Source organism: Varanus komodoensis, unplaced genomic scaffold (genome assembly GCF_004798865.1).
Source record: "Varanus komodoensis strain SLA01 unplaced genomic scaffold, ASM479886v1 scaffold3, whole genome shotgun sequence".
Classification (NCBI taxonomy): Eukaryota; Metazoa; Chordata; class Lepidosauria; order Squamata; family Varanidae; genus Varanus; species Varanus komodoensis.
In genome coordinates, this window is record NW_025335761.1 from 4,498,331 (window position 1) to 4,523,360 (window position 25,030).

Genomic DNA, 25,030 nt, shown 5'->3' on the forward strand with positions numbered 1-25,030 from the left:
GGAAAAAACACATGTAAAAACTATTTACACTGGACATTTTATTTTATTTATGTTATGTTATGTTATGTTATGTTATTTTACTTCTATACCACCTAATAGTTATAGTTCTCTAGGCAGTTCACAATTTATCTAAATACAAAATAATTCAACAAACATATTAATAGACTAAGACACAGTGATTTTAAACAGTTTAAAATTCAATATACAAACATAAAAAAATTTAATCTCTAAAACACTTTAACATCTATTCAGATATCAGTATCACAATGATAGCAATATAATTTCTTCTTAAAGCTTCTTAAGAACAATTGTTCATATTGTTTGACCATTTTCTAGCTTATATTTTAGTTTGTTTTTAGTTATACTTCTATTAATGTTTGTTTTTGTTTACTTCTACTTATATTTAGTTAGTTTCAGTGGAAACATAGACAGTTTACATTACGCAAATCAGTGATTTTGATTCATTTAATATTAACAACTACAGGTGCAATTATGCCAGAAGATACAAAATACAGTTTAACTTTATAACTACAAGATCTATCTATCTATGCTACCAATAATCTGGTACTGCTAGTTAAAGTCCCCTAATATCTTCAAAAGAGCACACCTACTTGGCATTTTGTCATTCTTATACTTGACAATTATCTATATTTTTTGTTGAACTATAAAAAATTAACCATGAAAGAAAAAAAATGACAGTTTTGTTGTATGCAATATTAGATGTTTATGGTGCAATCTTAAGGCCTCCTGATATTATGGGGGGGTGGGGAGAGGGGGCGACGACAGGGTGGCCATGGGATTATTTGGCACTCCAGCTCCATGCCCTGTGACCTGAGTTCTTCTCCACTTTGACATCCAGAGTGTCCACTCTGACACCCAAGCCCCTGTTCCCATCCCTTTGTAGCTACGGTGGAAAGAGTCACTGCAGCTGCTGCTCCAAAGTTGCAAATTAGCCTCAGAGAGGAGGAGGAAGGGCATGCCAGGAGGGGAGTGGCAGGAGGCAGGAAGGAAAGCTGTGGCCAGTGATCTGTGCCATATCCAGACAGAGCCCCAGGCTCCTTTCCTCCCCCTCTGTGCTACTTCATCTGGATATGGCAATCTAGATGAAATGAAGGTTGCAAGGTGTGGGACCAGATCTCACTCCATGCATTGGATGCACATAAGTCTCTGAGTTTGGAAACTTACATTCAGTGGGCCGGGGGCACTGCATAGTGGAAAACTTATTTCTTTTCTAAAACTTAGTGAGATCTATATTTCACTGACACCTAGTGTAAGCTTTGTTTTGGTTCTTAAAAATTTCAAATGGCTCTGGATTTAGTTCATAAACCTACAAATCTATTGTGAAAATGCACCCAACACATTTTATTTTACACCAAAATGGTTCCAGTACTGATTCTTCAGAGATCTCATAGTTCACATCCCTCCACTGTGAGAATTGACTATTTATTCCTTCTCTCTGCTTACAGGTCTTCCACTTTATATGTTCATACGATGACTTCTACTTTTAAGTTGTCCAAGAATTTTTAGTGTGAGATTTCATTCCACCATTCCCCTAGGTAAATATAGGTATTTCAGCTTCAGTGATTTCCTTACCTATCTTCCCATAAACATTGCTAAGAAAATTAAGAAATGTTCCAGAGCCTCCTTAAATTTTAATAATGCCAAACCAATGAGAGTATCAATCGACTTCACAAACCATGTACACACTCACAAGAGTTCTGTGGAGTGGCATTCATAACTGGGGGGCACTGAAGTAAATAACAATTTTCCAGAATTCAGCACAGTGCTCTTTCATACTATAAATAATTCAACACATTTCTCTGTCCTGACAAAACCAGGCGGTTTGGCATCTTACTTATGTATAATGTATATTTACAGAACTAGCCCTGTACCGAAAAGCCCGCAAATTCATCTATGACAAAACCAGCCATGCCCCAAAAGAGCATTAATGCCTTTACCATCTCCTTTAAAGGCACAGGTATGGGGCAGAGCCCTGGGAGAACTCCATGCCAGCAGCCAGATCACACAGCAGTGTAGCATTAGCACAGCTTAGCTGAAATCTGTGTAGTGGACCAGAAGGGCTTGTGTATTTTGGCTCCTCAATGAATTCATTGGAAGTATTTTAATTCATTTATACCATCTCTCACTGGCATAGGTCTGAAGGAATTTAGGATTAGGAACCTGATGCCTCCACAGCCTCTCTGATAGATGCACTGTGCTAGGAATATACCAGTGTAACATTCTGCCAGGTATCCTTCGCAATACACTGGTGTGCTGCTCCTGGGGTCAGTATATGTTCAGGTGGAGTTAATTTAGCTGCTCTAGCAAGTTTAGTTGGGATCCTGTGAGAAGCTTTTCATTCAGTGAAACGTGAACGTGTTTACCTCGTGCTCAGAATCATACAAGCCCCCTGGCTGTTGTATGTGTCCTGTTGAATGTTTTCCTCATTCCTCACCACCTTCTGCAAGCTAGCTCACTGCATCGTGTTATTGGGCTCTGAACTCAGGCCTGCCTAGAGATCTCTATATTTACCCCAGGTTTGCCTGTTTCTCAGGACATATGGTAGAGACTGAGCCCCTACACTAAGGCTTTCCCCACAATTCTCCCAGACACCAGCCAATACCCAGGTTGCCAATACAGATGTGGAAGTGTGCTCCTTTCTCCAATTAAACAGTCTCACACCTAGGGTGACCAGTAAACATGTCTCGTCACTAGAAACAAATCTGAATTAATGAACTCACTGCTCTTGCTAAGGCTAATATATCTGGAGCAAATCCCTGAAAAAATCAATCTGTATGTCCCTTGAAGAAAATGTAGTGATAACCAACATGGATTTCTTAAGAATAAGTCAAGCCAAACTAACCTAATCTCATTTTTTGACTGGGTTACCACCCAAATGGACAGAAGAAATGCAGTGGATATAATTTACCTAGATTTTAGCAAAGTCTTTGGCAAAGTGCCCCACAGCATCTGAATAAATAAATTAGTGAAATATGGGCTTGACATAACTATTCTTAGGTGGATCCACAGTGGCTTCAAAATAGGTCACAGAGAGTGATCATCAATGGGCACTTCTCAACCTGGAAAGAGGTTACAAGTGGAATATCACAGGGCTCAGTATCACAATACTCTTCAACATCTGTATTAATGATCTTGAGGAGGAAGTCCAGGGAACAATAATTAATTTTGTGGATGACATAAAACTGGGTGGAATAACTAACACTCTGGAAGCACCCCCCCAACTCCCCCCCCCAAAAAAAAACTCCAGGGTGACCTAGACAAGCTTTAACCCAGAGCAACAGAATGAAGTTCAAACTAGGACAAATGCCAACTTCTCTACCTATGCAAAAAAAAAAAAAAAAATCTAACTGCATTAATGCAAACTAGGGATAGATTTTTCAATAGTAATGAAAAAGTCCTTAGAGTTGTTGTAGGCAACAAGCTAAAAATGGGCCAGCAATGTGATGCAGATGGAAAAAAGGCAAACACTATTTTGGGATGCATAAATAAAGGTAGTACTTCCAGAAAAAGAGGAGTGATTATTCCCCTCTACTCTGAACTAATCAGACCTCACCTAGAATACAGTGTTCTGTTTTCGGCACCCAGGTTTAAAACAATGCTGAAAAGGTGGAGATAGTTCAGAAGAGGGCAACAAAGATGATACAGGGTCTGGAAACGTAAGTATTATGACGAGAGACTGAATGAACTGGGCCTGTTCAGCCTTGAGAAAAGACGACTACGAGGCGACAAGTTTTTTTCCCCCTGGCAGTCAGTGTCGTCTAGTGGTTAGAGTGTTGGGCTGGGACTCATGAGTTCCAGGTTGTTGTCCCCACTCAGCTGTGAAACTCAGTGAGTGTCAGCATATTGCGTTTCATTGCATTCTTGGGAGGATAAGATGGAAAGAACAGTGTAAGCCTTCTTGGTTTTTTTGTGGGAAAAGAGGTAGCATATAAAAATAATTCATCATCACCATCATTGGATAGTCTTATTTATCAGAAAGAATTCCAGGTAGCCATTCTGCCTTTTCTTTTTAATCATCTTTATTATTATTCATAGCTTCCCCCTCCTCATATTTTTTTTTTGTTGAAACTGTCTAGATCATTTCACTAAGCGTTAGCCAATGGTAAACATCTTTACATGAAATGTATTGCAAATAGCATTCGAAATGCATTCAATGACAATCAAGCATATGTATATGAGGCCCTTTGTATTAACACTCCTTTTCTGTCTGTGCTCCATAACTCAACTTCTGAATGCTCTGCTTTGTTGACATTTAACATCTCCAGTCCTTTCTCTTTCAATCACCCGAGTCTCCCACAACCCCATTACTGTCACTCCTGCTTTTCTCTGTACCCCAAGACATAGCCTTCTGTCTCTGAACAACCACGCTTCTCTCTGCACCCTTCTGTTCTTCCGCCCCCAGTTTGGCCACTTTGTCATCTCTATTTTTACTTTCCTATTTCTCAGGCTGCTTAACACCTTCTGCACAGAACTCAGCAGTGACACTTCAGTGATTTACTCTTCCAGCAATTCACACCCTTTGGGAATCACAGAAGCAGGTGGGCTTGTTAATGCCAGGAGGGTAGGGAGGGTTGAAGAGGGTTAGGAAGAATCATTCCAACTACACTGTATACCCCTGAAATCCAGGAAAGAAGCGCATTATCCTCTTATCACAAGCGTGTGAAGAGCTTGGGTAGCTTTAGAAGGTGTTTGTTTCACAAAACGATGGGAAAGTGCCACAAAGTAGTTATTTATTTGGACGCAAGGAGCATTCCTTGTGCTGGCACGCTTATAGATGGGAGGGAGCCACATTGCTTAGCATGATTAAATAAAGCTTATTTTATGTTGTGCAACCCTGCTACCTGAAAAGAGGAAGCTCCTAGGGAATAATTAGGTGGTTGCCTACTGAATATTGTGAAAACTGAGCAGGGCTTAATGGGCTGGTTTGCATGATTGAACAGCCCACTGTGGCTTATTTAATGGGCTGGTTCACACAACTGTACAGCCTGCTATGTAAGGGCAGTCATTCTGAATAGTTATTGCCCAGCTGGAGCTTGTGCCTGAACCTGGGTGGAAGAGATTGGGCAAATATAATTCAACATCAGGCCTGATGAATTATCACACAACCCTCCTGCCTGGGATCAAGCAATTTGACAATCTGCGGTCGGGTGCAGAATATTGCAATCCTGGTGGGTGGTTTTGCTCATACCTAGCCATCCTGTGCCAATACTCAGCAGGGCTTGAAACCGGCTAACTTATTTTCAAGCGCAGGAGTGCTTCACGGAACGTAAGTACACCACTGAACAAGCCAGCTGCAACGCACTTACAGCCATAAGCCCATTTGGGCGTAATTGGGGTCTCCATCCCATGTAACCTTGTCCAGCGTTCAGGCAGAATCTGCCTTATGATCTGAGCCTAACGTTGACGTAAGCCCTACTGACTTCAGCAGGGCTGATTTCCAGAGGCCTGCTTAGGCGCGGTCCACAAGACATGTTCCTCCGCAATCAGTCCCAGTGAGTCCAACGGGCCTTTTGCCCAAGTTGGCGCGCGCAAAAGATCGCTGGGGATGGAAAAGTCCAAGCTGGCTGGAGATGGGCTCGGACGCATTCCCAGTGAAGGAGCGGAAGGCCGACGACGCGACGGCTCCTCTTCATGCTGAGCGTGCAGCAGGTCGGCGCTCGGAAACTGGGGCAGGGCAGGGCAGGGCAGGTAAGCGAGAGTGCGTGCAGCCTGGACTCGGAGACGCCGCGAGGTCGGTGCAGCAATAACTTGCCTTGCGGCGAAAAGTGCAGAATGTGTGCATGTGTATACGTTTGAGTGTGTGTGTGTGTGTGTGTGCGAGAGAGAGAGAGAGAGAGAGAGAGCAAGAGAGAGAGCAAGAGAGGGCGTGAGGGTCCGGCTGGCTGGCGGGCAGGCGGGCAGGCAGGCAGGGAGCCTCCCCCTGGCCCTCCTCTTTTCCTTCCTCCTCCTCCTCCGGCACGGCGGCAGCTTGGGCCTGGGCCGGGCTCGGGCCGAGAGGCGGAGGCGCTCGGGAGAGCCCGAAACTTTGCAGAGCGGCCGTCGCGGCGGGGCAATGTGGCTGCTGTGGCTGCTCTTGGGCTCGGCGGGTGAGTGAGCGAGAGCCGGGCGGGCGGGCGGCGCGGGAGGGGGCGGCGGCGAGATCGCTGAGCCGTGGGGCTGGGGGCGGGAGGCACAGAGCTCCTACGCGGGGCTGCAGGAGGCGTGAGGTGAGGGGCGGCGCGGGGTGCTGGGATGCCGCGGCAAAGGAGGCACACGGCGGGGCCGAGCTCTCCTGCCCAGGCTCGCGGCAGCGGCCCCCGGCCACGCCACTCCGGCGCTCCGTCCCAGGTCGAGCGGGGGGGGGGGTGTTGGGACCCCCCGGGGGGGGGGTGGGGGTGTTGGGGACCTTCCGGGGGAAGAGCGGCTAGACCCGGTTCAGTTGTAAAAGTGCAGGAGGGACAGCCTAACCCTAGCCGTGCCGCAACATGCACCACGACTGCGAGTGTGATTGCTTCTGCTTTTTCTTGGGGTTTTCTGGGAAGTTTCGGACAACGCCGCTTAACTTGTTGCATTCGACTAGTCGTTGGAGGCTGAGTTTCCTTTGCCAGTGTGCGCGTCTGTTTATCTTCCCACCGCAGTTTGCGAGAGAGGCTGCTGGTCGCAGAGTCTTGCAGGTTCTCTCTCTCGTAGTGCTGGAGGGTCACTGCCACGTTCCTTTGAACGGTAATATTAAATCGCGGAACGTTGCTCGTGTCCTAAGTACTCCTAAGAAAGTAGCTTACAGTTCCTGTCTCTTCTAATACTTCCGTTCATTCGTTCGTTTTGATAACCTCTTTCATGAATAACAGAAACAGATCAAAGCTTGCAAAGTACTTTTGCCTCACCCCTCTTTGGAGCCTTCCAAAGTGTTGAGAGCCCCCCCCCCCCATTGCTACACACGCTTTGTTTAGAACAGACACACATGGATCTACATGTAATCCTAATATTTGTGTGTTTGCATGTGAGAGAGAAAGATATTTTCATGTCGTGCCTGTCACTGTCAGGGAATTTTGCTGAGATTTTCTCGGTTGGTAATCCGGTATTTTTAAAATAATATGCATGGAACTACAGGCCCTTCAGCCCCCATGAATCACTTTTTGATTTGTGTTTGTGGTAGTTTTTGCACTGTCCTTTTGTGGGGCGGGGGATTTGACTGTAATCATTTTTATAGCAGTGTGTTTCTTGTGAGACTGGAAAGGATCAGGCCAGCATCAATAAATCAGTCAAACTGTTTTGGGTTTTTACTCTGGTGAGAGCAGGGGGGGAGGAAGTCCTGTTTGTTAGAAAAGGGATGGCTACCAATATTAAACACAGATCTAATGAAAATAAGTATACTATAGCTGCTTCTGGAGTGAGAACTATGCAAGGCTACTTCAACTCAGCCATAACAATGTCTGGAGAGACCCGAAGTCAAATCTCCTACCCACTCATTTAGATACATGCAATCCAGACTACAAAGTGACAGGAATCAGGCATCAGAATCAGGTAACTAGAAGAGAGACATTTTAGTATGTGAAGACACGAGCACTGTATTAAGCCTTTGCAACTAGGGTTGGCACTGTTTGAGTCTGGCTGCAATCTAGGAACAAGGGCAGCTCCACAGTTAGGGACCTAGGAAGTTGCCTTAGACCAGTGGTGGCGAACCTATGGCACGTGTGTGGCAGCGGGCATGCAGAGCCCTCTCTGTCGGCATGCGAGCCAGATCGCCCCAGCATCACCCCAGCAGCCCAGCATCAGATAACAGTGCACATAGGGGCCATGTGCATGCTCAAAAAGGAGTGGTGGTGCCAGGTGATGATGTCACGAGCCATGACTCATTAGCCGCGACTCGTCCAAGCTTTCGAATGGCTAGTCAGTGCACTGCTAAGAATATTTATATATTTGCTTGGACTGGCTGTGAGTTGTTTTTTCTAAACTAAAACCTCAGTGTTCAGGTTTTATTGCAGTGTTGGCACATTTATTTTTGCAATAAATAAGTGGGTTTTGGGTTGCAGTTTGGGCACTCAGTCTGTAAAAGGTTCGCCATTACTGCCTTAAGACCATTAGTTCATATAGCCCACTGATTGGTAGTGGTACTGTAGGATTGCATACTAGATTCTTTCTTAGCATTACCTGGAATTAAACCTTGTTCTTTTGCATGTAGCTTCTCTTCCCAGACATGGTAGATACTATGCAGGTGCACCTGGGTTAATATGCTACCATTTTATTCATAGTTGTTTTTACAGCATGTGCAAAATCGAGTAATTCAGCTCATACTCTGTAAACTACCTGATGGTGTCAACACCTGATATATATAATTTTTTTTCCGAAAGAATTGGACTGAGGTTATGCTTGTGTCCAGTAAAAAGGCAACAACATTTAAGAGAGGCCAGTGTTGCTGCAGTTTGAAAGAAGACTTTCAAATCATCTGTGTTCTAAGAATCTCTTTTGTCATTTATTTATTAATACCCTACTTTTTTCTTACAAACTCAAAACAGCTTACAGTCTTTTTTCTCCATTTGCTCTTATCCCCACAACAACAATCCTGTGAGATAGGTTGAGCTGAGAGTCTGTAACTGGCCCAAAGTTGACTCCGTGGCTGAGCAGGGACTAAAACCCAGATTACCTCAATCCCACACTCTTAACCACTATACCACACTGACTCTCTTGTATATTATGAACAGCAAACAAGTCCAGCTGTGCTTTAACAGTAGTTGGGATTTTACACTCTTTTTGTGGGCAGAAGTTGACTAAGCAGTTATGCTGATGTTAAAGGTAAATAGTTTTTTGTTGGTCACAGCATTCCCACTTGGATTTTCTATTGATTTATCTTCTGTCTGTTTTTCCACTTCATAATAACTCTGAATGACAATAACACTTTACTACAGTTGGCAAAATTGGCTATGGATTTTGCTCTAGCAGCTTTGTGGTTTAAAGGTGTTTGTGAAGCTCATGTAGAATTCTTTTCTGTGCTAAATCATAATATGCTTTATTTCCAAGTGCCTTTATGTCATCTTTTGCTACATTATTTTAGAGAAGTCTAAAACCTTTGCTTTCATTTAAACTTTCCAGTGCCATATTTTAACCTGTACCCTTGAACGTAGCATCACAGATTATTATGCCATGAGCAAAAGTAAAAAGACATACATTTCTTAAGCCAGAGAATTGTCATACCTTTAAATCTCTCGTCGTCTGGATGTGCTGTTCTTACTTAGTTCATGAGTAAGTGCAGTTTTCTACTTGATAAACTTAGCAAGAAGTGAAGTAGCATTCTAAGATCTGTGCTGTCTGTGGCATTGGTTCTGTTAGATTATCAAGCATAGTCTGAATTATTTTCACCTCAGCATCATCTGAAGCGTAAATGACAGGAAATCTTATTTCATTGATGTGTGCAACCAATGTTTGCAGAATTCTTTGTTCTTTTATTGGCAACTAGTTGCTAACGATCAGTGTTGCATTTCCATGCAATAAATGTTGACAGCTCTGATTTCTTTGGATCTCAGAATGTGGAACACAAAAAGTTGGATCCAGCGTGCTATTAACAGTAGAACCACTGAAATGAGTGAGAGTTATGTTAGTCATGACTAAATTAACTCCCATTTGTTTCAATAGAACTACTCTCTGTAGAACTAACTTTGGATACCACCTGTTTTTGCTGGGTGGGCAAAGAGTACATACTGGTAAAACTCAGTATCTGAGATTCTTGTAGTTTAGATAATAGTTCTAAATCTTTAGAACAGAATAAACTATTCTATCTATATATGTGTGGTATCTTCCTCCTATTTTGTTGTATGAAAAGTTTTTCATAAGTGAAAATTCTCTTAACCTTGCACTTAGCTGCTAGGATTTTTCTTCCAACTTCTCATTTGCTGTATTCTAATAACTGAAGTAGAAGTCTACATACCATTTAACAATATCTCTTAATTTAGACTGGCTTTTTAAAGGAGAGTCATTCTTTATTTATTATGTATTATATCTGCCCCTTTTCTTTCAAGGAACTCAAGGTGGCTTCCATAATTCTCAACTACTCAGTCTTATCCTCACAACAACTACCCTGTGAGTTAGGTTGCTCTGAGAGTTTGTGACTGGCCCAAAGTCACCCATTGATATAGTAGTTTCAGTAGTTTCCCTGTGTTCTGGTTTTATAGCATTTCTTTGATATAGCCCTCCTTAATTTCTGAAATAGACATTTCAAAGATTGAATTTGAAAGCATGCTTAATAACTATTCTATTTTCATCATGCTGGTATCACATGTCAGTCTATTGGCCATTTTCAAACTTCTTTATTCTTGTTTATATGTCATTCAGGCCTAATGTACACATAAGGATGTTTTTCTGCAGTTGCTCAAGTTTTGAAGATGTAGGGTTAGATCCAGAGTTTCACAAAATAGAATTCCATGTCCTGGATACTGCCATGGATGTTAGAGGGGAAGCAATATTTACCAAATCTTCCTCATTCTTTAGCCCCCTATGCCACTGGATGGTTGGAGGATCCTCTGGAACAGTGTGGGGAGCAATTCCAGGAACTGTGGAGAAGGAGAGGTTTACAAAAATCACTTTCACCTCTGTTCCAAGATCGTCCATTTTGTTGACTAAGTGAAGAACTGTGTTAAGAGCATGTATCTGCTCGCAAACCCATGTGTCATCCGTGATACAACAAATACTATCCTCAAAACATACTTATTTCTCCCAGTGTCAGTACATTGTTTCAGAAATCACTTGTAGTTCTATCTTCCTGGCTTTTCAGTGAAGAGACTGATCAAATGTAAGCAGTGATGTAAATCTTGGTTGCCTTTTCTGAATCAGTGGTGAATGCCAAGGCTAATAAAATGCATCACTTGCAGAAAGGTCTCTTATTGAAAGAAAGAAAATTGTAGCTTTCCAGGGTGGTCTTTGTTCAAATGGATCTATTAGTATTTTTATCTTCTATCCTAGCCTGGGATATTTGAAAGGCATTTCTCAAATAAATGGTTAATGTGTCATTGACATTGCTACATGCCGAATAAAACCACACAAAGAATTCCAGATTAAACTCATAGTAGACTAATCTATTTTTAATTAATTTGGAAATATGAAAACTATAACCCCATGGGATGAATGGTATCAATAGTAAGAAGCAAAGTGGCAAACAGCAGCTGCAGTAAAAAGTTCAGGATTAGTGCCCATGCAACTAAACATGTTTGTCCAGTTTTAGTAATTTTACACTTTCATTCTTCTTTCCAGTATCATCTCATAACTATCTGCAGACTGTGATAAAAAAGGTATCTCCTCTCAGTGGAAGACTATTGTTCAAGTCAGTAATTTCAATTTTGTAAGAATGCTGTAGCAGCAAGTAATACTGACTGTTGACCTCTTTAGGTTTGTTTGCCAACCAGGTTTGATGAAGCAGTTCTTTTGAATACAATATTACACTTTTCATCAAATTGAATTGCTGCATTGTTTCTTCCAATCCCAATCATTTTGATTTAAAATACGATTGCACTCACATTCTGCTTTTTATGAAGTTTGTCTCTGTTGAGAATTCCTTTTTTAAATCCTAAGAGTGGCATTATACACATAATGATAAATTCTTTGCATCACAGGCTAAAGGTTAACAACATTACATATGCAACCCACCTTAATGGCCCATAAAACTTTCAAGTTACATCCTTATTTTTTTTTATCCAAGTCTTACATTTTACTCTTGAAGTTTCACAACTTTTCTTGAGAACCAAACTGAAGTGAACCAGTGTTCTACAAAGCAAGCAACATTCTTTAGATTTTAGGTGCAGAATGAGAGGAAAGCTTGTTTTTAATCAGCAATTTTAATCTGCTAGCCTTTTATAATTTTTTGTCATACTTTGAATGCATTTATGTCTGTGCTGTGCTCTGTACCATTTTTGTACTATCTCACTAAGATATTATCCCATTATGGTCAATTAGCTTCTTTGATAGTTTAGCTTCTTCATAATGACCTGTTCATGTATTTCACTCATAGGTTCTTTGCATGTGACAAGACTTTTGCTTGGCTCATTATTTCAGAGTAATTGCCACACCAGTGGAAAATAATTGGCACCTAAAAGAAAAAAAATCAAAAGAAATTTAAGAAGGTAACTAGGAAATAATTGGTTATAAAACATTTGATTCTACTTAGTTAACAATTTTAATGCTTATTTTCCCAAACTAAAGAAGACATATGTCAATTTCTTGTTTGTAGTCTGCCTGATAAACTGTTTGACACATGCACAGATATGAAGTTACTTGCACTTTGAGGTATATTTATCACCTGTCAGTGATGTTGAGAGGCCATGTCTGAACATGAAAAATTTGCATTTTTTTTCAACATAGCCTTTCTAAGCGTATGTACTGCTGCAGATCTTGTCTAAGTTGAATTTCATAAACAGATTTTTGGTCAACACATACCGGTCGGTTGTATTGCCTTCTCCTCCCAAGTAACCTATGCATTGTAACTCTCTATTGACTTTGGCTGGAGGGGCAGTTTATACATTATAGGTGCTGCAGACCTTGCAGTGTTATTGGATGATTTTTTTAAAAAAATGCTTTCTGTTAGCTTCCTAAAAGGAGCTGGGAAAATCATGCTTTTGGTGTGATGAGCCCATAAACATGGTGACAAAAGTAGGATTTATATAAGGGAGGTGGCCACAATGTATAGATTTTAGAGACCTGGTTTGTATGACTGAAAAATGTGCTGAAAAATGTCTGAGTTGTTAATGTTATACATAGTAATACTAATTTGTAATACACGTGATGTGTCTGCCAGTGTGGTAGATGCAACACTATGACACCTAGTGACCTGAAACACAGCATGCATACTAAGGAAGGTTATTTGTGGATAAAACACATCAAATTTAACTTAATTTAAATATTTCTGTGTGCTTGAAATCTGCAGTGCTTTCAGTCACTAGGTGAGATTTCCGTAATTTCTTTATTTAAGACATTTTTAACCTGCCTTCACTGGGGGAATAGTCCAAATGGCAGATTTCTGTAGCTCCCCCCTCCCCGCTGTGTGGCAGTCCCTTCCTCAGAAGACTCTGGGGTTCACCATTGCAGGGACTGTTTCTATGTGTTCGAGTTGACATGGCTTCACAGCAGAAGGGGAGGACATCATGTGCCTGACTATGACAGCCATATAACTTGGCTCAAAGGCTTTGCTGTATCTAACCTCTTCTAAACTGTGTGAAGCTGGCTGGCCACATTCGCTAGTATTTAATAAATGGTGACAAACATAACAATTTCTGGTATGAGAGTCTGTTGGTAATGTGGCTTGTATTTAAGTTGCCATTATTAACAAATATCTCTAGACAGCGGGAAGTATTAGTTATGCTTATTTTGAGATACGGTGCTGAGAAAGCAAGGTTTTCAAAGCTAAACCAAAGGTCATTAGTGGCACAACTCTAAACTGAAATATGTTTTGCATCCTTTCAGTGCATAATTTAATATTGCACAGGGATGCTTTGAATGGATAAGAGAATTAAGATCTCCCTTAGTGCTAAATTTATTTCCCCCCTAAATATAGCAGTAGTAAATATTTGTCCACAAATAAAGGTGGTAATTTGGCGGGTTTGATGCTAGTTAATTCAATGGAGTGATACTTGACCAGTAACATATTAGCCAGCAGGAAGAAAACATTAACATGTTTTCAGAAAACAGGTAGAATGAAATATTTGGCTCCATATGAGAATGGTTTTATCACAAATCTGCTGTTTTTTCATAGCTGAGTTAGGATGTAATGAAGAATGGCAAGTGATGGATTCAGACTTTCCAAACTGCTGTGAAGGAATAGTTTTAATAATGGGAATATGCCTAAGTACATTTCTTGGATTCAGAAATCCTGCCAGAGTATCTTTATATTCTTTCAAGTGTAGAAATACCCTTGGTTTGTGTATCACACTTGGCACTTTGATGATGAAATGATGAGGAAAAAAGCAGGCAGAAGAGAGAACCAAGCAGATAAATTTTAGGTTTTCCAGAAAGTTATCATCTGTGGATATGTTTTTGAAAAAAAATGTAGTCACTATTCTAGATTGTCCTTATTTGTCTTCATAAAACGAACAGGGCAAGTAACCATGACAATCTTCCATTTGAAATCTTCAGTTTACTTTGCTGATGGTTATCTTTTGCTCCATTTAGATATATTGCCAGACAGTGGGGTTTTGTGAGTAAGCTCCATGCTCTTGCTTCTTTACTCTCATTTCTCCAGAGCAATAATACATTACTTTTCTTCTTAATCAAAATATAGTTTGCTGTTATGCCTAACTGCAAATATATACTTTGAGCGATCCCACTGAACCCGGACTGGAAGCATGGCTTGTTTTTGATTTAATGAGATATCTCAAAATGTAGCCTGTCAGTATGGACATAATAAACACTTTGTTTATTGTTATTTGTACCCTGCTTTTAAGAATATGAATTGTTACCAGGTGCTTTACCTGTAAAATAAAAATATATGAATAAAGTCATGATAAAAATTATCAAACCAGTATCCTTTCCACAGTGCAGTTCATGCCAGGTGACTCTCATTGGTTCCTGCGTTTTCTCTGCTTCCTTCAGTTCAAGGTAGAAAGGCAGACAGCTAAGTTGGAGAAAGCTTTAAGAGTTTCTGTGCTCGTCTTCCTATATTTTGATTCAACAAGGAGGTAATCTAAGATTCATTAAATCTTATGAATCTGTAAAAGTGAGGAGGAATATGAAAGTACAGAGATGGTTCACAGTCTTCCAAACCATGGTTTAGACAGGGGTGCTGGGGTCCAAACCTGACACTTCTGGGGTCTTTATTCCAACATCTGGAAGTCCTGGGGGGGCGAGGGGGGTTATCTTTTTCTTGCTCATTGGCGGTTTCCTGTTTGCTGTGCAATTTTTCCCCTTTTAAAAAAGTTGAAATGCCTTTCCTAAAGCTTAGTTGCTGGCCGTAAGAACTCTAAGCCAAAACACGCTGGTATTTTTGGCCTTGCCCCCTTTGCTGCAATGCACCATTGGAATTCAGCCCCCAAAAGCTTCTTGGAAACAGAGTTCAGTGCTTACACTGAACAAGGTTCAATGCTGCTGGCTTAAAGGCTTATCTGAATAGAGCCTTTAGTTTTTTGAAAAATAATATACCTTTTGATCTCTTGGAAACCTTCATGAAATTATATTGTTTTCAGCAGATTGTTTTCATTGTTCCATTATATGTTGATAGCGTTTGCCAATTTTGTTTGTATTATTATGCATATGTGAAAGGAGATTGGAAATCCTTGTTTTGTCCCAGCGTTAGCTTCTGCCAGTACTCTTTGGGCTCTTTGAATGCTGTCTTTATTGCTCTATACTTTTCTGAATGTTGTAATAAATAAGAAATGAAAAATGGAAGCTAATATTTGAGATCCCATTTTGGTGGTTATATTGTAATTTTTTCTCTGGTTACTAGGTACACAGGTTTGCCATGAAGTAAAAATGCATTTAAAATTAAACTCTTCCAAAATAAATCCTTAGATTTTTATGGTACTTGTAGAGCAGCTTTCACCAGCATAGTGAACAGTGGTTAATAAAGAGGCTTAGCAATGTATAAATTGTGTTCTCTGGATGTTTTAGATTTCCAGCAGCCTCAGCCAGCGTCCCCAATGGGCAGAAAACCTAAGAGCTATAGTCCAGGAACTTCTAGAACTTTGAAAACTAGTTTAAGTTTCTTCTCTAATGAAGAAAAATGGCATATTCTATAATTTAAAAGTATAATGAACACAACTCTTCTCAGGCTTATTCATTCTGACACCATAAGTATTGCTGCTGAGCATATCGAAATACAGATGGAGAACTAATTCAGAAGCATATGCAAGAATTTACTAGTGTTGTGAATTGTTATTTATCCAAAAGCTTTTCAAAACACCAGCAGAGGTTTTGAATAAAATACAGTGTCACTCAACTGTTAAAAGTTCAAGTAAATATAATGTTAAAATGGAAGATTTTACCATTAATGTTATAATGCTATAATCTGTATGGGTGATGCAAAATGTTGTGAACCGCCCAAGGAGCTTCAGCTACAGGCAGTATAGAAATACGACGGCAACAACGATATATTCTGGTGTTCCCCCAGGAAAGTTGATATGCTCCACTGCTTCAAATACAGATGAGTATTTGTAAGATGAGTGCTAAAGCTGATGACCATTGCACTCAACTTTATACAGCCATGCTTAGAAAAACTAGGCACACCCATTGCACTAGAAAGGTAAAAATACAAGAAAGGCAAGGATAGGCGTTACATATTTGCTTTGATCCAAAGAACAAACTAAAGTTTATTAAAAGGACCCACTGAGCCTACCATGGCTTTTCCAGAGGTGTGAAAAAAAGGTTGAGGACCATTGGCCTTCATTATATCTTTATAGATCAGGTACAGATGGCTACGGCAACTTGGCTAGAGTAAGGCTTCTTGCCCAGATGGTTATCTAGCGGCTGGAAATGCATTTCGTTTAAAAACCTGCCTCCATCACAGATGGCCGGATTCTATAAAAATGCATCCTTCTTTTCAGTAATGGCTTTAGTTAGGTCAGTCATGGTGAGTAATCGCATCCAAAACATAAAAAGGTGGGACACTGAGAATAGGAATGTCTTCTCATGACTTTTTAAAACTGTTTAATCAGGAGCATGTATGTATGAATAAATAAACAAATACATAAGGGTTGGGCTTTGTAGCCAAATACTTTTCTAACTTTTCCAAAGCCATGTCCAAGGTCTGAGAAAATTCTTGGGAGATGGTTCCTCACTTTTCTCCAAGATGAGGAGTAAAGTCGGAGGACATCACCAGCACCTCCAATTTTGGACCCCTGTGTTTTCTTACAAGCGAAAATGTTTATTTTGTTTATTAAAATTTGGTATGCTTACTGACTCAGGAGGTATTTCTCTGTCTAAATGGTAGGCCATTGGCTGGCCATTCATTTTCTGGGCAACTGTTTCTCTGCTCTATGAATTATTGTAAACCTCATAGCTCCGCTTATTCAGGAATCCTTGGGCAGCTAATAGTTAGGCTGTGCTAAGTTTTTAACCTGCTAATACAGACTAATTCCTGTTGCTTTCCAGTCCCTTTTCAAGAACTTTGGGTTAGAATTGTTTCTTTTACTAGCACAGCAACACTGAATTGTGTCAGTTCCTGCTTCTTTTTATATCTGGAGCAACAGGAGATGTATCCTGCTCTGAAACAACTATAGCAAAAGTATGCTGCTAGACAAGACTGTAACTTCAAAAGCTTGTAAAAGAGAGTTGTATCAACACCCTGTCATAGAAGGGAGGGAAATGGGATATGGCTTCTGTTGCTTGTGAAAATTAGTAGAAAATCTGCTTAGCTTTCAAAATATAAGCACTAGGTGAAATTGTAGATGATAATACAGATGTGGCTATTGGAAAATCTATTTCTTTTAATAAGTCAATATGTTTTGATACCCACAAATGGGAAAGAAATTTATCTTTCATATTAGGTAATATATACCTAACAACCATTTGTAAAATTTTCTAATGCTTGGACATTTGCAGATGTGAAATTTGGAAAGGGTGAACTTTTTCTAATTAATGTGCACCAAGTGAATTCTTACACTGTACATGCAGCTGCAAGTTACAAACCCGAGGATCCAGGAGACACTTTCCTCTGATTGCCACAAGACAGGATATGATATAACCTGTTGCTGGTGACCTAAAGACACAGGCTATACAATGTGTGTTGTTGGTGCGTGACCATCCACCCCCCCCCCCGGCAAATGATGGTAAAAATAAGTCAATACTCTCAATAATCTATAATTTGTTGTCCCTGAGTGGTACCTCAGAATCTGTGGGATGGTTCTGATCTGATCTTTTAGCTACCTATTGCTACTGTATAAAAAAAAGCAGTCCTGAAACTGTAAATCAAAGCTTCTGATTTGGGTTATATAAGCATTTTAGTTCTGACATCAGATTTCTGTGCTTAGGGCTGGCCCTGAGTCTGGCTAAAGCTTTAGGCAGTGTCCAAAGTGTAAGGTTCTCCTGCAGTTTATCCGTAACCGATATTTGGGACAGCTGGCAGTCCCTTTGCGGGGTTACTGTGTCTTTATATGCATTACTTAAACACAGTAAAATCTGTGCCTAGGTAATATGCGGTATTATGTTTTGGTGTCAAAAATGGTTAAAAATTGCAGGAAGGATTTGTTCATGCCAAGAAAAATGAAGTTTGCAATTTGTGTAGGCTCTGGTTTGTCATCGCTGAGTTCTCCTGTTTCAATAGTATCCACTTTTCAGTGACTGAGTGGTTTGTTAATAGACACTTAAAGTGGTGTGTTAAAAGTTGGATTTGCTAGCAGTTTCAATTTAGGCTGAGGGAACTTCAGCTTCTGTGTATCGGTTAGAATTACTTTTTTTCAAAACCGAAGAATATTTTTATTGGCAAAAATGGTACAATTGAAATATATTTCAGTGTATTGAAACAGGAGACAGGATTTTAAATAGTTTACCCATGATGTACCTCAGACTGCCTACTGACCTTCAACTTAAATAGACCACGGGAAGCTTTACAGACTAGCATCATTTGTCATTAATAGAAGTATGATGGGCCATCTATCTTCCTGTTGGAAAAAGTCTTGTAAATCCTGCTATCTTTCCTTTTACTCCTCCATGCCGCTGTGAATACATGTTTTATCAAGAGATTCCCAGGATGAATTGTTCGGTCAAAATTACTTAAGTAATTTTCCTTGATCCAGCAAAATAATGTCTTCTGAGACTGTATTGGTTCATATAGCTATAGTATGTGGCAGGAAGACGATGTATTTATTATTTCAGTACAGACATTCCTGTAGATTAGTCCACTGGTGTCCTGCTTACTGTGGGCAGATGTCAAGGCTGGAAGAAGTCCTTACAGAAAATCAGACAGTCTGGGGTCAAGCCACCAAAAACCCAGCAAAAGCAACAATGAGCACAAGTGAGAATTCACAGAGGTTGTGTGGTTTAGGGACTGGGCAAGGGAGAATCAAAATACAAAGTCACGAAGCAGTACAGGGTCTGTTCATAGGAACTATAGCTGAAAGAAGGTTACACAGACAAAGGCAAAGAGATAGGAGCTGGTTTAAAGAGATTTTAGTCCAGTAGCCATCCCTGATAACAACCAAAGCTTATAAGGTGCAAGCTTTGAGACCATCAATGGGGGATCAACTGCAGAACATCAAGGAGCCCTGTCTGTGATAAGGGCCCTTCTCATGAGGAGCCATTTGCTAATGTGAAGCCTTTTTCTGCAATAACAGTGATCCTTAGAGCGATTGTTCTGACCTGTCTCTTGAAATAACTGTGATTCTTACAGTGATTGAAACAGTGTTCTACTTGTGGGCTGGATGATTGCTTAGCCTCTGTCTCAGGCTTTCCTCTTGTGGGCTGAGCCCATGGTCAAGGGCACAGTCTCTAAGCTCGAGTTGTTCCTCATTGCAGTTTGTCTCTTGGAGCTCTAGTGTTCCTTCTGTGGGGATGTGACCGCAGGGAAAACATTTCTTCCAAGCAGAACACTTTCTAGAAGAATGCTTCTTTTTGATGATTAGAGCATTCTGAAATACAAGCCTCTCACACCTTTGCACTTATATTCTTTTTCTGATGGTGACATTTTGAACCAATTGAAGTTCTTAACCACTTTTCAAGGGAATACATATATATTGTTAGAATAGGCCAGTTTTGAGCTTAGTACAACCCAAATAAATGTGCCCAGGCCTGGGTTCTCAAGGAAAGAGCAAACTGGCCAAGTCATTGATATTTAACATTGAACATCTAGAAGACATGATAAATGAAAAAGCATCTTCAAGCTGTGGAAATTCAGTTTAATAGTAAGTGTACAATCCTGTCCAGTGCAATTTACTTCTAATTCCAGTTACCTTTGTATCTGAATCACACGATAGTAGGTGTCAGTGTAGTGCAGTCGTTGAATTGTTAGGCTGAGACTCTGGAGACCTGTTCCAGTCTTCAGTTGGCCATGAAGCTAACAGGTGACTTGAAGCCAATCACGGACTCTTAGTCTAAGCTATCTCACAAGGTTGCTATGCAAATAAAATGAAAAGGTGACTCTTTCAGTTTCTTGCAAGAAAAAAGACAGGATATAAAAGTCAGCCTTTTATACCTTAGGCTCAATAGTAATATGCAATATCTGGAAGGACCCAGAATGGACAAAGCTATTCTGTATAGCAATTTGAGTGTTCAGAGCCCTTTATTGTCATTGTAAACCTTCCAAGAACCCTGTAAGATAAATAGTATTATCTTCTTTTTGAAAGGACAGCTGACCTTGAGTTAAAGTATTTTGCAAAAGGCTTCCTAATGTATTTAAGGAAGAAATAATTCTGAATTATGGATTCTCACTGTTTTGTAGTTCATATGCTCTTAGTCTTTCTTGCCATTACACAAGGTTACAATAGAACTGCTGTTGACTTGTGCTAAAGAAAGGATGCATGATATATATTTAAAAATCAATACAGTAAGATGGATTCAACAAAAACTAAATGATTTAAAGAAAACAGTGAAATACAGCCATAATTTAGTCAGGATGCATATCTTCAAGTGGAGCTTTGAAGAACTCTTGTCAAATTTTGAATTTTCAGGCAGGAAATTCAAGAATACTTAAATGCCTTGCTGAAATCAGTGGGAATCAAGAAAAATGTGTTTAGCATTATCTTTCCTCAGCATAGAAAAAAGTGATGCTAACCAACCTTTGCGGTGGTAGATGACTGGATGATAGGCACTCCTTTTTGTTGAATGTATCTATAGGTCTATTTATATGTTATTCAACTGCAGAACCCTTTGATGATAGTCTTCTATGCAAATTATGGTAGAGCATATAATATAATCAGAACGAGTTTCCAAAAGATTCCTAATAGAACTGTTGAAAATCTGCCAGGGGAGTTTTTAGGCTTTCTAGTAAATTTTTTTAATGGACATGCTTGACTCTTGGCTGGTTAAGAGGCCTCAGCTTAGCTGTGGTGCAGTTGCGTTCCAATTTCTAAGCATGATTGGTGGAGAAATACCAGCTTTATTGGATATTATTATGTAATTAGCTGAGTCAAATTATAGGTGAAAATTGAAAAAGCAGCTTTGATCAATCAGACAGGATGTTAAAGCGCTAACTGAGGTTGAGGAGAGGGGTTACTTGCCCATATAATTTATTAATTGTTTTCTTGGCTGCAGTTCCTAGTGTGTTCTCATGGGTATCTTTGCTTTCAGTCAGCATCCTGATTAGTATAACACCTAAGCTAACTTCATTTTATCCATGTAGTACTTCAGCTGCATCACTTAGTTGCCTTTCATTTTTTCTGGAGACCACAATATTAAGCAGGGTGGATGCACAACTATAAGTTTCCTTTGCTTCCACAACAACATATTCATGTTACGATTCTCAACAAAGCTAGGTCTAGGTTTGAGGGGTTCCTGGAAAAAGTGTTTTTGGTATGGGGAAGGGAAATTCTGGGCCCTGATGGGGCTACCTGGATATGGTAGCTGCACTTTAAGCAGTGATAATAGAGTAGGTCTAGGCACCTTTGTAGCATTGCACATTGTTGTTTTCAGTGCTTTGTTGCTTTAAAATGTGTTTGCAATTGGGATAATAGAATTCTTCTTCGTTTTTAGAGTGCAGGAATTCAACTATTTGAATTAAAGTCAGTTATCCTGCATTAGTGTTGTTTCGCACTTTCTCCCAATTTGTCCTCCTTGCATATTACTGGGTTATTTTCAATTTGGGGCCAATTTTCAGAAGTATGCTTATTGCATGTTAACTTCAACTTTTGTGAATGTGCCTGGTTGTGTGAAAGTGTATCCAGTAGGGCAACTCTGCCTCTCGTGGTTCCATAGAGCTTGTGGGACCTAACAATTGTAGAACAGGGCTTTTGCGATTCTAAAATAGCCCCAGTGAAAACAAGTGGAAATGCTTATAGATAATTTCACGCACAAATTGTTCACCTATGCATGCCTACTTAGAAGTTAAGTCCTATTGAATTTATTGAGGAAAACTCAGTTTTAAATTTTCATGTATTATCAACTAGGCAAAATAAAATATACAGAAATAGTGTCCCAAAATAGCATCCTAAATTCAAACTCAAACTTGTGCTTTCAGATTTGTGCACTCTCTTTACAGAAATACAGACTCCCTCTGATATAATCTCCACAGACCCATCAGAAAATCATCCATCATTAAGCTCTTCAAAGTTTAACTGTGAAATCTCAGCAGGGTGAGGAACAGGAACAAAGAGTTCAGAGGAACACCTTGGTGACAACTCAGGAAACAGATGACATCATGAAGAGCTCCAAATGTTTCCCCTGCAGTTGTTGGTACCAAAGAGCTCTGCAGACCAATCAGAATGAAAAATTCCATGGAGCAATGGAGAAGAGTTGTACAATGCAAAAAATGAAGCAAGCAACAAAGGAAGGAAACAACTCAGAATGCTCATATCTAGCAGTGTCCTTAAACGGATTTGTTTACTTGCTTATTACATGTCTAATCAGCCCAGTAACTTAGAACCAACGTAGTAGATAGAGTTTTGGACTGGGACTCAGGAGATCTGGGTTCTCTTCCCCACTTTGCCATGCAGCTCAATGGGTGACTCTGGGCTAGTCACTCTCAGCCCTAACCTATTTCACAGGGTTGTTGTATGGATAAGATTAAGAGGAAGAGGAGCGTTATGTAAGCTACTTGAGTTCCTTAAGGGAGAAAAGAGGGATATAAATATGATAAATAACGAATGTTCTCTAGGCATATTACACACAGTTAAAAAAGTGAAATGTCATGGAACAGCTAAAATATAAAATAAAATGCAACTACTTAAAAATAAAACATAATACTGTAAGAATATAATGCTGTATGCTACAAAACAATGGATAGTGTGGAAGTCAATAAAAGAGAAGTTATTGAAAATATTTGTAAGAAGAAAGATCTTTGCCTTATACAGAAATCATAAAGTGAAAGGAGAATCTCTGAAAAGTTTACTCCATCAGTGAAAAAGACTCCTCCCCTGTAGTAAGCCTTCCTTTAATGGGGCACCTGAGGAGGGTGTCTGCAGGTGACCAAAACAGGTGCAACTGGGAAGAAATATGCCCTAGGGCATTTGGGCTGTAAAGATCAATACCAAAATCATGTCTTTGGATCAGAAATGGACTGGCTTTCACCTTGAATTTAGAAGTGGGTATCATCTAGAAGCTGGAACAAGTTTTGGGTTGCATTTTGTTACAGTTGGGCATAGAGTATCAAAAGGGTATGTGGCCGAGGATGGGGAGTTTCACTAACCAGAAGGACATTGTGTTTGGATGTGGAAGCCTAGTGGGGTAGACTAGGTTGGTGAACTGCAGGCTCTCTTTCCCTGATGTACTCTTAACATGTATTTTTAGTGGTAAAATATAGAAGCATAAATTAATTACGAAAAGCACTGGGAGGGAATGCCACACTCTTAGCAAATGATTAGTTTAGCCAGAACGTGATAACACTGTCTACCTACCACAATTTCCCTATCAATATAAAGAGAACCCTGTATTGGTGAATTTGTACAGTTTCATCTGTCATTACTATTGCAGTGCTGCTTGTGAAACCAAGTTTCTTATCCTGCAGGCACACTTGCTTCTGTTGGCAAATCAGGTGTGAAGCTTATCATTAGATTACATCCACTTCTAATAGGTCGTCTAAGTTAGCTCTTGTAGCTACTACTTGTATGTTTCTTAATATCTTGTATGTCTGGCATGGTGGCAGGGCTATTTCTTTAAATTAAGGAATGCCCCAATCTTAGTTACAGCAGGAAATGAGAAGCCAATGTTTAGCACAAAGGGGGTTGTGTGTGGCCACAAAACCCTTACTTTCCATGTGACAGAAATATAACTTTTCTCCCTAAGATAGTTTTCTATCAACTGGGCTCTATAATGCAAGGATGTTAAAGCAATGATATTGTTAATACCTATGAATGATACTGTTCAGTGGGCAGCGACAGGCCCAAAGATGGACAATTTTCCTGAAAAGTTCTACTGTAAAAATGAATCTCTGATCCTGCCTAATAAGAGAGTGGGACAGATAAAGGATTTTAAAAGCTATTCTGGATCTAATGTGAGCTTTATCACCAGATATCTTTCAGTGAGTGTATGAGTGATTTTGTACTTTAACCAAGGTATGGTCTCCTGTTGGTTAATGTGTGTGTGTCTGTTGACTTTCTTGTAATTTTCTTTCTACTCCATGTGTGACTATGTGGGGTCAGGGATGCAGAGTATTGCTAAACCTGCTGAGTAGGAGTCAGGTTAGAAAGTATGAGCAAATCTGTGATGGCTTACAGTGAAAGCAGAAAAAGCCATGCCATGCCCTTAAGGTACCGTGAGAAAAGCACTATGGAACTGTCATTGTTCCTAACACGTTGACCACTGGCATCCATTTTCTTTTGCTAAGTAAATTGCTTTACATAAGTATTGAATGTGCTACATTTCAGTCTAGTTGATACAGCAAAACAAGGAAATTCAAGAGATCATAGCAAATGACCATTTCTCTTAACAGGGACTAAATGAAAATTGTCAACTAACAGCAGCAAGGGAGAGAAGAAAACAGGGCTTTCCCCATCTGCTGAGATGCCATCTCTGTTAGAGTCCTCACATCAGCTGGCACTTGGCAGGGACTATTCCATTCCATCAGACTTCAGCAGGGAGAAGGGAGACAGGGCAGCTTGTTAGCTCAGCTGAAAACCTAGACATTTCTGGCTTTTCTTTGAACTGATCCCATTCCAGCTGGTTGTTTCATGAACTTTGAAATGTACTAGTGCCTGGATTTGCCTTTTCCTTCTTCTCTCCTCCCTTTTAGTTTTCTGTTGCATCCTTTAGATTGTAAGTCCCAGGGCAGGGGCTGTGGCCTTACTAATGATATTTGAAGCTGCTCTGGGAACAATTTTTGGCTAAAAATGAGTAGGATAAAATACTTCAAATAAATATACACAAAACAACTTAAAATATCTTAGTCAATTTAGATTTTGAAAGCAGCCTCATGAACATTAATAGGATGAATGGTTCATGGACATTAGTTGTATAACCTCTTGTAACTTGGTGG

At 40.0% G+C, this 25,030-nt stretch overlaps 1 protein-coding gene across 1 annotated transcript in view; it reads left to right on the top strand.

Annotated features, from left to right (window-relative positions):
- The first annotated feature begins 6,035 nt into the window (after window positions 1-6,035).
- Window positions 6,036-25,030, top strand: part of LDLRAD3 (low density lipoprotein receptor class A domain containing 3) — a 168,890-nt gene continuing 149,895 nt past the window's right edge. Inside the window, exon 1 of the mRNA XM_044436607.1 lies at window positions 6,036-6,107. Within this exon, the coding sequence (XP_044292542.1) occupies window positions 6,074-6,107 (34 nt within the window). The 5' untranslated portion in view covers window positions 6,036-6,073. The remainder of the gene's footprint in view (window positions 6,108-25,030) is intronic.